The following is a 15172-nucleotide window of genomic DNA, read 5'->3' on the forward strand; positions in this document are numbered from 1 at the left end:
TTATTTATTTATTTATTTATTTATTTATTTATTTATTTATTTATTTAATTTGTCAGAGAGAGCACAAGCAGGAGGAGCCGCAGGCAGTGGGAGAAGCAGGCTTTCCGCTGAGCGAGGAGCCTGATGCGGGGCTCGATCCCAGCACCCTGGGATCACGATCTGAGCTGAAGGCAGACTGAGCCAGCCAGGCACCCCTAAGAGAAATAATTCTTAATCAGGAAGAAACAAGATAGATAGGGGTGTTTGTATGATTGCAGCTTTATTTTTTTTTAAGATTTTATTTATTTGAGAGCACGTGTGCACGAGCAGGGGGAGGGGCAGAGAGAGAGGGACAAACAGACTCCATGTTGAGCGGGGAGCCTGATGTGGGACTCGATCCCACAACCCTGGGATCATGACCTGGGCTGAAGGCTGATGCTTAACCGGCTGAGCCACCCAGGCATCTCTCAGGTCAAATTTCTTAAGATATTACTATGGCTGTTTGAGAGGTTAGTTAAAATAGTGGTTCTTAGCCTGGCTGCCTTTTAAAAATATTAAGTTAGGGGTGGGATTTAGTGATCATATTTTCTTAAAAGTCTTTGGGTGATTCTAGGGTATAGTCTAGATTGAGAACCACTAAGTTAAAAGTTATGCTGAAAGAATTCATGTTTTTAAAAATATTTACATATAAATTGTGAGCCCTTGGACTAGATGGTTCCACTAGTGACATCCTGGGGAAGGTGAAGTCTGTCTAGCTTAATCTGCAAATTAGGGTAAGGCAATGCATTTACCTTTCATGTGATACAGTGGTCCTCTGTACTGAGCCTTTTATTAGTTTCCTAGGGCTGCTGTAACAAATTGCCACAAACTGGGTGGCTTAAAAGGTCAGATATGTATTCTCTCATAGTTCTAGAGGCTAGAAGTTAGAAATCAAGGTGTTGGCAGAGCTATGCTCTGTCTGAAGGCTCTAGGGGAGGATCCTTCCTTCCCTCTTCCTAGCCTCTGGGGTTGCCTGGAATCCTTGATATTCCTTGACTTGCAGATGCATCATTCCAATCTCTGCCTCTTCATAACTTGGCATTCTCTTCTCTGTGTGACTGTCTAAATTTCCCTCCTTTTATATCAATCATTGGATTAGAGCCCACCCTCTACTCCAAAATGACCTCATTTTAACTTAATTACATCTGCAAAGATCCTGTTTCCAAGGTCACATTCACGGGTACTGGGGTTAGGACTTCAGGATATATATCTTTTTGGGGGACACGGTTTAACCCACAAACAAGCCTCATGCCTAATAACCACCTGCCTATCCAGTAAGGGAGCCATTGGTTACAAGTGGAAATGAGTTAAGAGATTTTGTGAATTTACAAAAACTGACTCACTACAGGGGGAAAGGCATTCAGAATCCATGTTCTACTGGTCAAAGAGTTAAAATATGAAAATTCGGAAAACCTTTCCTCTTGGTTTTTAATTTTATAGTTTTTTTTCTCTAAGACCATAACCTCTCTAGACGATATTCTGGGGAATCTGTAGAGTATGCTAAACAAGTTACCATCCTGCAGCTTCTCTGCAATTTTTTGGTCAACATTTTTTGATAAAGTGTTCCAGCCTTGTGCTTGTTCATTAGAGTCAGCTGTGACTGCCGAGATTCTGAAAGTATGGAGTAGGACCCAGGGATCTGTACTTTGAACAGTACTCCAAGCATCCTTATGCCTGGGCAAGTTTGGGAAACCCAGTATAAGTAAGGAATGCTAAAGCAGTTGTTCTCCATTACCGTACCATCTGAATGGTTTGATCTTTGAAGGTGGTTTGAGGTTGAGCGTGAATATGGGAGACAACTTGTTGCTGTATACAGGACAACTGATCTCAAATATTTCGTGGTTCCTAATCTAATGATCACCGGAATCACCTGAGAAACGTTTAAAACTTCAGAGATTCTAATTCAGTAGGGGAAATTTTTTTAAAGCTGCTTTGGTGATCCTAATAACCAGCCAGTTTTAAAGACCAGACCCCTGATACAATACAAAAGTAAAGTTATTTGGAGTCAGTAGGTCTGAATTTAAATGTTGGTCTTTTTGTGGGGCGCCTGGGTGGCTCAGTTGGTTAAGTGACTGCCTTCGGCTCAGGTCATGATCCCAGGGTCCCAGGATCGAGTCCCGCATCGGGCTCCCTGCTCAGCTGGAGGTCTGTTCCTCCCTCTCCCACTCCTCCCTCTTGTGCTCTCTCTCTCTCTCAAATAAAATCTTTTAATAAAAAAAAAATGTTGGTCTTTTTGCTTTTAAGTCTTAAGAACTTGGGCAAGAGGGTTAATGTTCTACTTTTGTGTTTTTAATCTTTTTTTTTTTTTTAAAGATTTTATTTATTCATTTGAGACACAGAGATACAGAGAGAGAGAAAGCATGAGCAGTGGGAGAGGCAGAGGGAGAGGGAGAAGCAGACTCCCGGCTGAGCCAGGAGCCCGATGTGGGGCTCGATCCCAGGACCCTGGGATCATGACCTGAGCTGAAGGCAGACGCTTAACCATCTGAGCCACCCAGGCGCCCTACTTTTGTGTTTTTAAAAGGGAGCCTACTTACAAGGTGGATATTTTAACTGATTCCATGTCAGCTTCCAATCAGATGAAGGAAACTGGTGAAAATTTCTCACCATAAAATTGGAAAGTCTGATATTCTACCATTCTTATTTTATGGATTAAGTAATAATATTTGGGATAATATCAGAATAATAACTGGATATGAGTTTTAATTTCTTATTTAATTACAGAGCACACTGCTTCCTGAATTAACTAACCTTTGTTTTTCTTTAAGATCTAATTATCATGGACCTGCGACAGTTTCTTATGTGCCTGTCCCTGTGCACGGCCTTTGCCTTGAGCAAGCCCACAGAAAAGAAGGACCGTGTACACCATGAACCTCAGCTTAGCGACAAAGTTCACAATGATGCTCAGAGTTTTGATTATGACCATGATGCCTTCTTGGGTGCTGAAGAAGCGAAGACCTTTGATCAGCTGACACCAGAAGAGAGCAAGGAAAGGCTTGGGTAAGGTGCCAGCTCTCAGGGGGCTAACGTAATGACATTTCTTTGTAAATCAACTCATTCTTTTTTTCTCTTCTGACTTGGCCACCCAGTAAAACTCTTTTGAACTACATTCTTCTGAAAGCTAACCACAGAATTCCTACCACTAAAATTTAATTGCTTGCTTTCATACATTTCTCCACTGAGTAACAGTTTACCTCATTCTACAAAGCAAAGTCATTTTTCGTAAAAGTACCAAATGCTACAGGACCCAGATCGAACTGCATCTTCTTTCCAAAGGAACATTACATGGGGGGCATCTCATCCCTGATGCTTTTAATTTTTAAAAATGATCCGTGACCTATTATTCATTGTTTCCCAAGCCAAGCCTTTGAGTGGATAATAAACTGCAAATGAGAACCCTGGGCTAATTTCTATACAGTTTGTGATTTCTGAGAATGTCCTTCACCTTCTTTGTTTTCATTCTCAGATATTTGCTTAGTAAAAAACAAAAGCAAACCAATCTTGCCTTTTAGAAGATTGTAATAAGTAATGTTCTTAATGTCAGAGTGTGAGTTGCTGGGTTTTTTTGTTTTGTTTTTAAGATTTTATTTATTTATTTGACAGAGACACAGCAAGAGCAGGAACACAAGCAGGGGGAGTGGGAGAGGGAGAAGTAGGCTTCCTGCCAAGCAGGGAGCCCGATGCGGGGCTTGATCCTAGGACCCTGGGATCATGACCTGAGCTGAAGGCAGACGCTTAATGACTGAGCCACCCAGGTGCCCCTGTGAGTTGCTGTTTTAATAACAGCTGGGCCATAGTTGGGTTCTGTGGCTCTCAGGAGGCATCTTTTTACCTAGTGAGTTGATTTGGTGGAATCCCAGTTGATTATTTCTGAGGATCTAGGAATGTCTTTTTTTTTTTTTTTTGGCTCATCCAAAGCCTTTTTGAGGAAATGCGGATTAATTTAGTGAACATTTTCTCCTTAATGAGCACCATTGGTGTAACTTTCTGAACTATATTTAAGCGATTTGTTTGGAAAGTTGTACCACATAAGAATTTCCAGAAGTATTTTGTCATCATGGATAGTCCTATGAGTAGAAGACATTACAGAGGGACGCCTGGGTGGCTTAGTCGGTTAAGCGTCTGCCCTTGCCTCAGGTCATGATCCCAGGGTCCTGGGATCGAGTCCCATGTTGAGCTCCCTGCTCGGCGGGGAGCCTGTTTCTCCCTCTGCCTGCCATTCCCCCGCTTGTGCGCTCTCTCTCTGCCAAATAAATATATAAAATGTTTTTAAAAAAAAAAAAAACATAACAAAGTTTGTTTTGGGTGATACTTCAGAATAAATTTATTTTATCCTTTCATTGGATTATCTGCTAACTGAAGGGTACAATATTTTATTCTTAAACACTGACAGAAATACTCAAAAGATTTTGCTATGTAGAATGAGAAACTATCTTCAAACATTTGAAAATAGAAAAAAACAAATACATTAAAGAGTCAGTCTTCTATTAGGTTACTTTTCTAACTTTAAGAGACCACGCTCACTTTTAATTTTAATCTTCTAACTGTGCTAACATTTGGGCTAAAAATAGGGATGCATGAAGGTGTTTTGGTCTTCATGTCTTACCTGTTAATAATGTGCATGTCCGATCCACATTTGGGTCTGCACATGGCTCTTCACAGAATTACTCTTAAATAATGAAGGGCCTTTAGCCTTGGTGTCAGTCAGTATATTCTGGCTCTCTGCAGGTAGTGGAATAGCTCTGCTAGCAGTTGTCAGTAGAGAGAATGTTCCTTTTTGTCGTTAGTAAATAGCAAAAGGTCAACATATGAGCAGACTCTATATTTGATTAGAATAAGATGGTTAAAATAATGCTTTTCATAGAAAGTATGAATGAATACTATTTGCTTCTAAATTTTGGAGATAATGAGAAATAAGGTGATGTACTATGGAAGCAAGGATTCCAGATGAACTTTCTTTTTTTTTTTTTTTTTAAACCGATTCATTGTGGCATTTCTAAACATTGTTTTGATAGGTGACTGCACACCAAACGTTGGGGACAACAGATTCCCCACCCCACCCCTTCTGCCTATATAGAAGACAAGTGATTAGGAGAGAAGATCATTGTTTACACCTGTAGTTGCAAAAATTCACTACTATTTTAAAATCTTCAGTAATATCTAAAAACATTTAATATAGTTTTCCCTTTTTCTTAAGAATGTTGACAAATAGAACATTTTTTCTTATGTGTGTATTCTCCCCCTGCCACCCAAAGAAGTCTTAAGTGTACTTAATTTTCATTTATGTGTCCTTCAAATGAGGTTTATTTGTTTTGAGGTGGTGGTTCTTAATATTAAAAGTTTTCACCCTTGGTATATTTGCCTTAGAAATGAACTAGAGCAGTTCATCATCACAGGCCAACCCCTTTGAGAGTCTAAGGAAAGCAAAGGACTCTACCTCAGAAAAGTACATATATGAATATGTATTAAATTTTGCATGCTAAAAATTTCAGGAATATTATGAATCCTCCTGGAGCCTATTTACTCAGGTTCACTTAAAAAACAACAACAACAAACAGAAAGGATTTGCATTTTGACTCTTGAAATGTAGAGGCATGTGTTACCTCTTAGGAGAAATAACATAAGGTCCACTAAGTACATTGTGTCTATCCTGAAATGTTTATTTGGTGGCATCATAACTACATCTATAGCGTTCTTCAGTGTCACAGGAAAACAACACCATTAGCTTCATAAATTTGCAGAGGCTTTAAAAGATCAGAGTTTAGAGCTTAGTGCCTAAAATAGGACATACCCACTTCCAGTGTACTTTCACAGCTGCCTGCAGGCTGGATGGCCAGCAAGATAAGAATGGCTTTTATATTTTTAAATGGTTATTAAAATGTAGAGATATGTAACAAACCATATGTGGCCGACAAAATAAGAAATATTTACTATCTATCCCTTTTCAGAAAAAGTTTGCCAACCTCTGTGTTAAAGCATTTGAGATATTTCTTTGGAATAAATAGAGTGGCATTCAGCCAACTTCATTAACAAAAGCCCATCTTGAGCAGTCATATGCTTCTTTATCTGAATGATCCTTCTCTTCAGGCTATTTATAATAGTTTAAAATTTTCATTTGAGACTGGGAGGCATTCTGATACCTTACCCTTTTTTTCTTAACGGTACAATGGCAGTATTGGTAGTCAATACCATTTGGATATAAACTGGGTTCCATTTTAGATAATGCAGGTTTTTAATACTGGTAGAACTTAATGTGTTAATATTTTTTTAAACTCTCCAGGGTTAAAGTTGCAAAAAAAAAATTTGTCTTGGGGCGCCTGGGTGGCTCAGTTGTTAAGCGTCTGCCTTCGGCTCAGGTCATGATCCCAGGGTCCTGGGATCGAGTCCCGCATCGGGCTCCCTACTCCGCGGGAAGCCTGCTTCTCCCTCTCCCACTCCCCCTGCTTGTGCTCTCTCTCTCGCTGTGTCTCTCTCTGTCAAATAAATAAATAAAATCTTAAAAAAAAAAAAAAATTGTCTTATGCTTATGTAGATAGAGGAGGGTATTTAAGATATGGCTTCTTACTGCTTTACCTTTTCTATTAACTTTTTTTTTTTTTTTTAAGATTTTATTTGACAGAGACACAGCGAGAGAGGGAACACGAGCAGGGGGAGTGGAAGAGGGAGAAGCAGGCTTCCCGCTGAGCAGAGAGCCCTCTGCGGGGCTCAATCCCAGGACCCTGGGATCATGCATGACCTGAGCTGAAGGCAGACGCTTAACGACTGAGCCACCCAGGCGCCCCTCTATTAACATTTTAGAGCAAAAGCTAGATTACACATTCCCTGAAGGAAAATGCTTGTTAAATTACAGAGTTTAAGTACTAGACAGTTAAGGCTAACAGCATACCAAATATCAAGATGAATTTCTTTTCATAGTGTCACTAGTACTCTGTGATTTTAATCATTTTCCAATGTTGTATTCATAAAATGCATAGTGGGAAAAGACATTTGCTACCAAGTGACAGTCTTTTTCAATCCTGCAAATAATAGGGCATAGGAGTATGCCAAGATTTCAAATCTCTTGGATTTTTTTTTTTTTTTTTTAAGATTTTTATTTATTTGACAGAGACACAGCAAGAGAGGGAACACAAGCAGGGGGAGTGGGAGAGGGAGAAGCACGCCTCCCGCAGAGCAGGGAGCCCAGTGCGGGGCTCGATGTGGGGCTCGATCCCAGGACCCTGGGATCATGACCTGAGCCAAAGGCAGACGCTTAATGACTGAGCCACCCAGGCGCCCCCTCTTGGATGTTTTGATTTGAAGTTCCCATTCCAAACTGGGCTACTTACTTGGGTGACTTTACATAGGTTGTCTGTACCTCTATAAATGAGTGGTTGCATCTTCAGAGGTTTTCATGTCATGCACATATTTCAAAATTCTTAAGTTAAACTTGAGATGGCAAACCTGGAAGAAAAGCTCATGAAGAGTGAAGTATATTGATTCTTTAGCTTTGTAGTTTTGCTTTATCATCTGTATCCTCACCCTCTCAGCTTATTAACATTCTCCTAAGCTCACATATGTCGGGGCAGACATTCTTACCACATCATTTCCTCAGAGTTCTCTGTTTTTGTGGTTATATGTGAAAGTCCAACATAATGTATAATTAGCTGCTAGCTATTTTTTTAGAATAAGCATGCGTCTGTCCTTCTGGCTTTGTGTAACTTTGTGGATTTTTTTTTCCCTCTGTTTGGGGGTGTGTGTGTATGTGTGTATGTGTTGGTTTTTTGGTTTCTGTTTTTAAATCTTGAGATATAAGTGATCCCAGAACTATCTTTGTATCTTTATATTTTTAACAAAAGTGTTCCTTTTTTTTTTTTTTTAAAGCAACTGAATTAAAAGTCTGGTTTAAATTTTTGAATTTTTTAGAAAACCGTATCAGTGATTGTGATTATTTACCAAGAAATTGAGATTCTCCTAAAAGCAATAAAGAAAAACATAAAGATTTGCGTGTTTTTTGATACAAAGAATGGAGAATCCAGATAGGGATGGGTATTCACTCCTGAATTCTGGCCGCTGGCTGTAACCTACCCGGGTCTAAGGGGATGAGACTGGGTTTGCTTGACTGGGTTTGCTTTTGCATGTAAGTGCACCAGCCATGGACTGTGCTTGCCTCATCTAGATGGCTCATTTCAGACCAGTAACAGGCCATTTATGAGAAATATTTTCAGTTGCTTGTCTGGAAGGTTTTTTGGAGACTTTTTTTTTATGTCCATGCTTTAGCCCTGGGCAACACCTCTAGTTACAGCACACGCCTGGCTAGGTGTAGAGCCTTGTGTCCCTTTAACCTCTTGCTGGATTTCTCTGCATTTTCTACAGAAAGATTGTAAGTAAAATAGATGGCGACAAGGACGGGTTTGTCACTGTGGATGAGCTCAAAGACTGGATTAAATTTGCACAAAAGCGCTGGATTTACGAGGATGTAGAGCGACAGTGGAAGGGGCATGACCTCAATGAGGACGGCCTCGTTTCCTGGGAGGAGTATAAAAATGCCACCTACGGCTACGTTTTAGGTAGGTCCCTACTATCTGGGGGAAAAAGCCTTATGGAGCTGGCACCTTGAAACGTAACTGTTTTGTCTTGTAGAATGATTGTAGATAAAATAGACGTGGATAAAGATGGGTTTGTGACGGAGGGGGAGCTGAAATCCTGGATTAAGCATGCCCAGAAGAAATACATATATGACAATGTTGAAAACCAATGGCACGAATTTGATATGAATCAAGACGGCTTAATCTCCTGGGATGAGTACAGAAACGTGACTTATGGCACTTACCTGGGTAAGGGGCAAGATGTCAGCCTGATAGAGACTGTGGTCTTGAGTCAAAGAAACAAATGGGTCACACAGTGAAGGAAAGGAAGAAATGGTGCTTATTTTAAATAGTCCAGTGCTGAACTGATTTCCCTTTATTTTATTAACTTTAAATGTGTATATTAAGTATTTAATTTTGGCTTTCTAAGGTCTGGCATCTTCTACATCTTTAGCATTTCAGATATTTTACCAATTTTTCTTTCTGTGATCCCTCAGAGACCATTTTTTGGGGTAGATCTCAGCTAAAAGGCTGCATTGTTTCAGTAATGCAAAGCAAGAGACTTTGAGATGTCTCTTGACATGGTCACATTAAAGTATTGGACCTGATGGGTGTTTTATGCAACTGATGAATCACTAAATCCTACCCCAAAAGTAATAATACACTATATATTAACTAAATTGAATTTAAATAAAATTTTTTTTAAAGTATTGGACCTGAAATTCAAACCAAATTAGACTCCTTTATCTGGTGAGAATAGGAAGATTACTGTCTTTCCTTAATAAAATAAATATCAAATATAATAGCTTTCCTTGATAAAATTTAACTGTTTTATTTTAGTATGTCTGCCTACCGAAGTTTAGAAATGAAAATTTCCCATTTGTTTTCTCTGGCACACGAGTTTATCAGCCTGCTATGCAAATGCTTCAAGGCAAATAAATGTGACTTTGATTGCTTTCTGTTGATTTAGGTAGCTTGTGTGCTTGGGCCACCTGTTAGTAATTTTCTTTTCCTTATTACACTTGCCTGTTGCTGAATGCTAGGTGGCAATCTTACAGAGTTGATGACTTAGGATGTTTTTGTTAGTGAGATTCCTCTACTTGGTTACAATTTGAGATAAGAATGTATAAGTGTTACTTCTTGCATTTCTATCCTGGAAATTAGGCAAATTTCTGGGTTAAAGCAGGCATTCTCCACCACTGATTAACAAGCAGTGAGTGTATAATGGTCTGTTTCCCCTACTGGATAGCCAGCTGTCTGTGTTAATTACAGGACTGCATGCATTTCTAGTGAAGAGACTTTTATTTCTGTGTTGGGCTTGTTCTCATTCCTAAGACTAAAGTGGCAGTCTCTCTTCATGCTTGACACTTAGCCAAGAACCAAACATATCCTTCACCCAATTAAGAACATGTGTATTAAAAAGTCAATGCAGATGGAGAGGCACCCCATGCTTCTTGCTTTCTGGCTGAAAGCCAACACCCTCCTGATTTATTTGGACTTATAAAAATAGAGTGAAGGGTAGGCTATTGGTGATCTAAACAAAATGGTGTGTTAATAAATCTCCCGTTCAGACCTAGGCACTCACTTGCTATCCAGAATGAATCTTAAACTCTTTGTATGATTATGTGCATAAAAATCTGTTGAGAGCTCTTCTGCTCTCATAGGTCAAATGATTCAATGTAATGGGTATTTCTACTGAGACTGCATAAGCTGAAGCACTTGCTAGAAAAGCAATATCTTTATAAGGCATCTTTCCCTCAAGGCATGTGGGTGGTTAGTGCTGGGGTAATGAGGTGGCTTACAGAAGTGCTGAGGGGATTTTTGTGAGAGTATGTTCTTGATTCAGTTTTTGAGTTCAGGCATAAATAATCTTAGCTTTTAATTAAAATCTGTCTTAATGAATCTGCTTTCCACAAAAGGAGGGTTAACGCTGTCTCTGCCACAAGTGAAATAAGAAATACTAAGATCCATTCTGGCTCTACCAAAACTAGATCAAGAGCCTACCCAAAATGATGCAGGCTGGATAGCACAGTAAACTGGTACTTAGGGTAGATCTGGCACTCCAAGCAATGACAGCAAACACATGAGTTTAGTTATTAAAAATAAAAGTTTTTTGTCTTCCTTTTTCATCTTTATGTGTGTGCATGTTATCAGGCTACATGATTGCAGTCACCATGTTTTACCCTAAGGCAGTGAGGAGGGCTCTTTGTTAAGAATCTAGTCTTAATATATAAGTTGTCTTCTATTATCTTTTTTTTTTTTAAGATTTTATTTATTTGACAGAGAGAGACAGCCAGTGAGAGAGGGAACACAAGCAGGGCGAGTGGGAGAGAGAAGCAGGCTTCCCGCTGAGCAGGGAGCCTGATGTGGGGCTCGAACCCAGGACCCTGGGATCATGACCTGAGCCGAAGGCAGACGCTTAACAACTGAGCCACCCAGGCGCCCCTTCTATTATCTTTATTTTTGTTGTGTAGTTAGGACTGAAACTTTGTTTAGAAAGATGACTTAGTATCTTAAAAAAGTGGTGTATTTTCCTTAAATTCTCCATGTTCGACCTGTTACGGTTTTGAGTATCACGTATACTCATGATTGAATAAGCCGTCTTACTGAATTTTGACACTTAACGAAGAATGAAGCTTCAAACTGCCCAACTCTCAAAATGGAGCAGTAGTTTGTTTTCAAAACTGTGCTTAAAGTATGGAAGGATTGAACTCTATATCAGAAATCAGCAGTGTGATGTTACTGTTAAAGGGCCCCTGTGGGTCTTTTTATAAAACTAGTGCCATATCTTTTTTTTATCTGATGGATGTGTTGTAGGAAAAATTGTTTCTTAGCTTTAATGTGGTGTCTTTTACATTCATAATATCTTCACATGTTACCTTTTGGTCCACACAGCAGATTGAATCAGGGTTTTTTTATTCATTTGTTTTGTTTTTCCTACAGATAACTCCTTCACATTTTTTCAACTTAAACAAACTGAATTTTATTCTTCTAGATTGTTATGTAGAGACTAAATAACTACTGCTTATGTAGTTCAGCATCCTAACAGATGGATAGGTCCAACTTCAATTTGGTTGTAATCTAATGTTTAATTTTTGTAACAGCTTCATTGAGGTATAATTGATAAATAGTACACTGCACGTATTTAAAATGCACAATTGATGAGTTTTGCCATAGGTATATACCAGTGAACCCATCACTACAATCAAGATAAATGAATATATCCATCACCCCAAAAAGTTTCCTCATGTCCCTTTATAATCCTGCTCACCTTCCCCATCCCCTATCTCTGGGCAACCCCTGACCTATTTTCTGTAACGCTGGATTAGTTTTGCGTTCTAGAATCTTACATAAGTGGGGGGAAGGGGGTGGCAAACAGTACTTGTGACTCATGGTAGATCTCTGAGTTGGCTGAAAAAACTAAAGTGTGATCTTTCAGAGGGTAATATTCTGTTGTTTGAATCAAAGTGGCCTTAATATGAGATAGGAGGCCTTTGATATCTAGCTTCTCAATGGGAGCCTAATGTTAATAAAAATAGCAATAGCTAACATTTATTGGGAGCCAACTCTATGCCAGGCACTGTTCTAAGCACTTAGATTTATTTGCTCATTCACAACTCCTGACAGCCCTGTGCAGCCGGCACCACTATTATCTTCATTATTCGGATGAGTAGATTGAAGCACAATTAAGTTGCACACAGTCACACAGTTAGGAGGTGGTAGAGTTTAGGATTCAAACCCAAATTGTATGGCTTTAGACTACCACTGTCTCTCAGATATAACCAGAAAGCTTGAACCTTCTAGTAGCCTTAACACCAAAAACAGCGAAGCGTCATGTAATAGGTCACATAGCTAAGGAGCCAGGGTTCCATTGGAGTGGCACACATTTACATTGCACCTGACTTTGATTACCAAAATGTTTTCACACTGTTACAATTTTACCTGTTATTTCTTCATTGCTTGGTTTATCTTTCTTGGAAATTGATTCCTCAGCCCACACATTTTCATGTTTTGTGGCAGTCTTAAGATTGGACTTAAACATTTTGTTTTCTAGATGATCCAGACCCTGATGATGGATTTAACTATAAACAAATGATGGTTAGAGATGAGCGGAGGTTTAAAATGGCAGACAAGGATGGAGACCTCATTGCCACAAAGGAGGAATTCACAGCTTTCCTGCACCCTGAGGAGTATGACTACATGAAAGACATAGTAGTGCAGGTTGGTGGAGAGCAGTGATTCTCAATGGAAACTCAGTTTCTCTTTTTGTTGCTTATACTATTTTTCCTCTTTATTCTTTACTCTGTATCTGGAAGAATGGCTTGCTTTTATTTTTTTTTAAATTTTTTTAATCTTTTTTTTTTTTTTAAAGATTTTATTTATTTATTTGAGAGAGAGAAAGAGAGAGAGCACAAGAGGGGGGAGCGGGAGAGGGAGAAGCAGACTCCCTGCCGAGCAGGGAGCCCGATGCGGGACTCGATCCGGGGACTCGATCCAGGGACTCCAGGATCATGACCTGAGCCGAAGGCAGTGGCTTAACCAACTGAGCCACCCAGGTGCCCCTGGCTTGCTTTTATTTTGAAGTAAGCTCTAAGCTCTTTAACCATACCCACACATATACATATGTGTGGTGGGAGGGGGTTTAAGATTTTATTTATCTGTTTGTCAGAGAGAGAGCACACAAGCAGGGGGAGCGGCAGGCAGAGGGAGAAGCAGGCTCCCAGCTGAGCAAGGAGCCCAATGTGGGACTCGATCCCAGGACCCTGGGGTCACAACCTGAGCCCAAGGCAGACACCCAACTGATGAGCCACACAGGCGTCCTTGTGTGTGTGTGTTTTAATGAATGCTAAATTATTGCCTAAATTTCATCCAGATACTAACTTTGTCTCCTCTTCTGTCTAGGAAACAATGGAGGATATAGATAAGAATGCTGATGGTTTCATAGACCTTGAAGAGTATATTGGTAAGTCTGTTTCTACTGTTTTTCCTAGGAGAAGCTGAGAAGCTATGGAAGTGTGTTTGCCCATAGAAATAATTTACCCATGGGTCAACTCGTAGCACATCATTAAGGCCAGACCAGTATGAGGAATAGTGGGTCATGATAAAGTATCTATAGCAGCACTGTCCAATCAAAATGTACATGTGAGCCACATATGTATTTTTACTTTTCTAATGGCCACATCAAAAAAAAAAGTTTCTTTAAAACATGATTCTTTTCTTTTTTTTTTTTTTTTAAAGATTTTATTTATTTGACAGAGAGAATGAGAGTACAAGCAGGGGGAATGGCAGGCAGAGGCCCAGGGAGAAGCAGGCTTCCCGCTGAGCAGGGAGCCCGATATGGGGCTTGATCCCAGGACCCTGGGATCATGACCTGAGCTGAAGGTAGATGCTCAACTGACTGAGCCGCCCAGTTGCCCCAAAACATGATTATTTTCAATATATTTTATTTAGCCTAATATTCTAAAATACTATACTTTCAACATGTTATCCATGTAAATTAAGGATTTTTTTTCATACTGTCTTCAAAAGCATATTTTACACTTACAGTACATCTCAGTTCAGACCAGCCACATTTCAAGTTCTTGATAGCTCCGTGTGGCCAGGGGCTACCATATTGGATAGCAGTGATACAGTACATCCCAGATGCCTGTGGAATTGACAGTAAAGAGTTGCAGGGAGCCTAGGCTGGCATTAGGAAACCCAAGAGAAGAAGATAGGGAATAGAATAAAAGAGATCGGTGGGTGAATAAGCGACCACGAGTTGCTGATTTCTCTTAGAGCCTTTCTTTGCTCCTTTCCATGGTTTTCTGTTTGTGTTTTCTGTCTAGGTCTTCTATCTCCTTTTTTTTCACCTGTCCCTTGAATTAAACAAGTTATTTCTTTTCTCAGATTTTATCTAATTATACTTGCTATTTATATCTAGGGTTATTCCAGTTGAATTACTCCCTGAATATTTACCATTCTGTTCTTCAAAGACTCAGTGATGTGTTTTGAGTTTTTTAGAGAAAGAGGGACGAGCAGAAGATAGATTTTTTTTTTTTTTTTAACCAAAATGATTATTTTTAATGGAGTTCATCAGCACAGTGGAAATAAATGTCTGGGAGCCTGTTTCAAAGTTGACTATTTCTACCTTTAAATATTTAATATTTTATCCTTTCATTCTTTTGCCATTTTATCTTCATTGCTAAAACTGAGGAACTTATTTGAACCTCCAGAGGAGAGGAATTAAGTTTTTTGTTTTTTTTTTTTTTTAAAGATTTTTATTTATTTGACAGAGACACAGCGAGAGAGGGAACACAAGCAGGGGGAGTGGGAGAGGGAGAAGCAGGCTCCACGCAGAGCAGGGAGCCCGATGTGGGACTCGATCCCAGGACCCTGGGATCATGACCTGAGCCGAAGGCAGTCGCTTAACCGACTGAGCCACCCAGGCGCCCGGAATTAAGTTTTATAACTGTTAAGTACCATCATTTATCAAGCACTGAGGTCAAATAAGGAGATATTTCTTTCTACATCCCTATCATACAGATCCAAGGGCAGAGGAATTGTATTTTGAAACTATTAAAACTATCAAGTCTGTGTATGTATGTTTG

General features: G+C 39.5%; 1 protein-coding gene across 4 annotated transcripts in view; it reads left to right on the plus strand.

Moving 5' to 3' along the window:
- CALU (calumenin) overlaps nucleotides 1–15172 on the plus strand; it is a 30788-nt gene that overhangs the window by 7124 nt on the left and 8492 nt on the right. Inside the window, exons 1-5 of one of the 4 annotated variants that reach the window (XM_044920197.1) lie at nucleotides 2598–2610; nucleotides 2787–3018; nucleotides 8371–8564; nucleotides 12637–12803; nucleotides 13485–13545. In XM_044920197.1, coding sequence (XP_044776132.1) covers nucleotides 2598–2610; nucleotides 2787–3018; nucleotides 8371–8564; nucleotides 12637–12803; nucleotides 13485–13545 — 667 coding nt within the window. Of the gene's footprint in view, nucleotides 1–2597; nucleotides 2611–2786; nucleotides 3019–8370; nucleotides 8565–8637; nucleotides 8832–12636; nucleotides 12804–13484; nucleotides 13546–15172 lie in introns of those variants that run through there. The other 3 variants (XM_044920198.1, XM_021699421.2, XM_021699422.2) reach the window with 3 other exon arrangements.

This window comes from Neomonachus schauinslandi, chromosome 12 (genome assembly GCF_002201575.2).
Source record: "Neomonachus schauinslandi chromosome 12, ASM220157v2, whole genome shotgun sequence".
Lineage (NCBI taxonomy): Eukaryota > Metazoa > Chordata > Mammalia > Carnivora > Phocidae > Neomonachus > Neomonachus schauinslandi.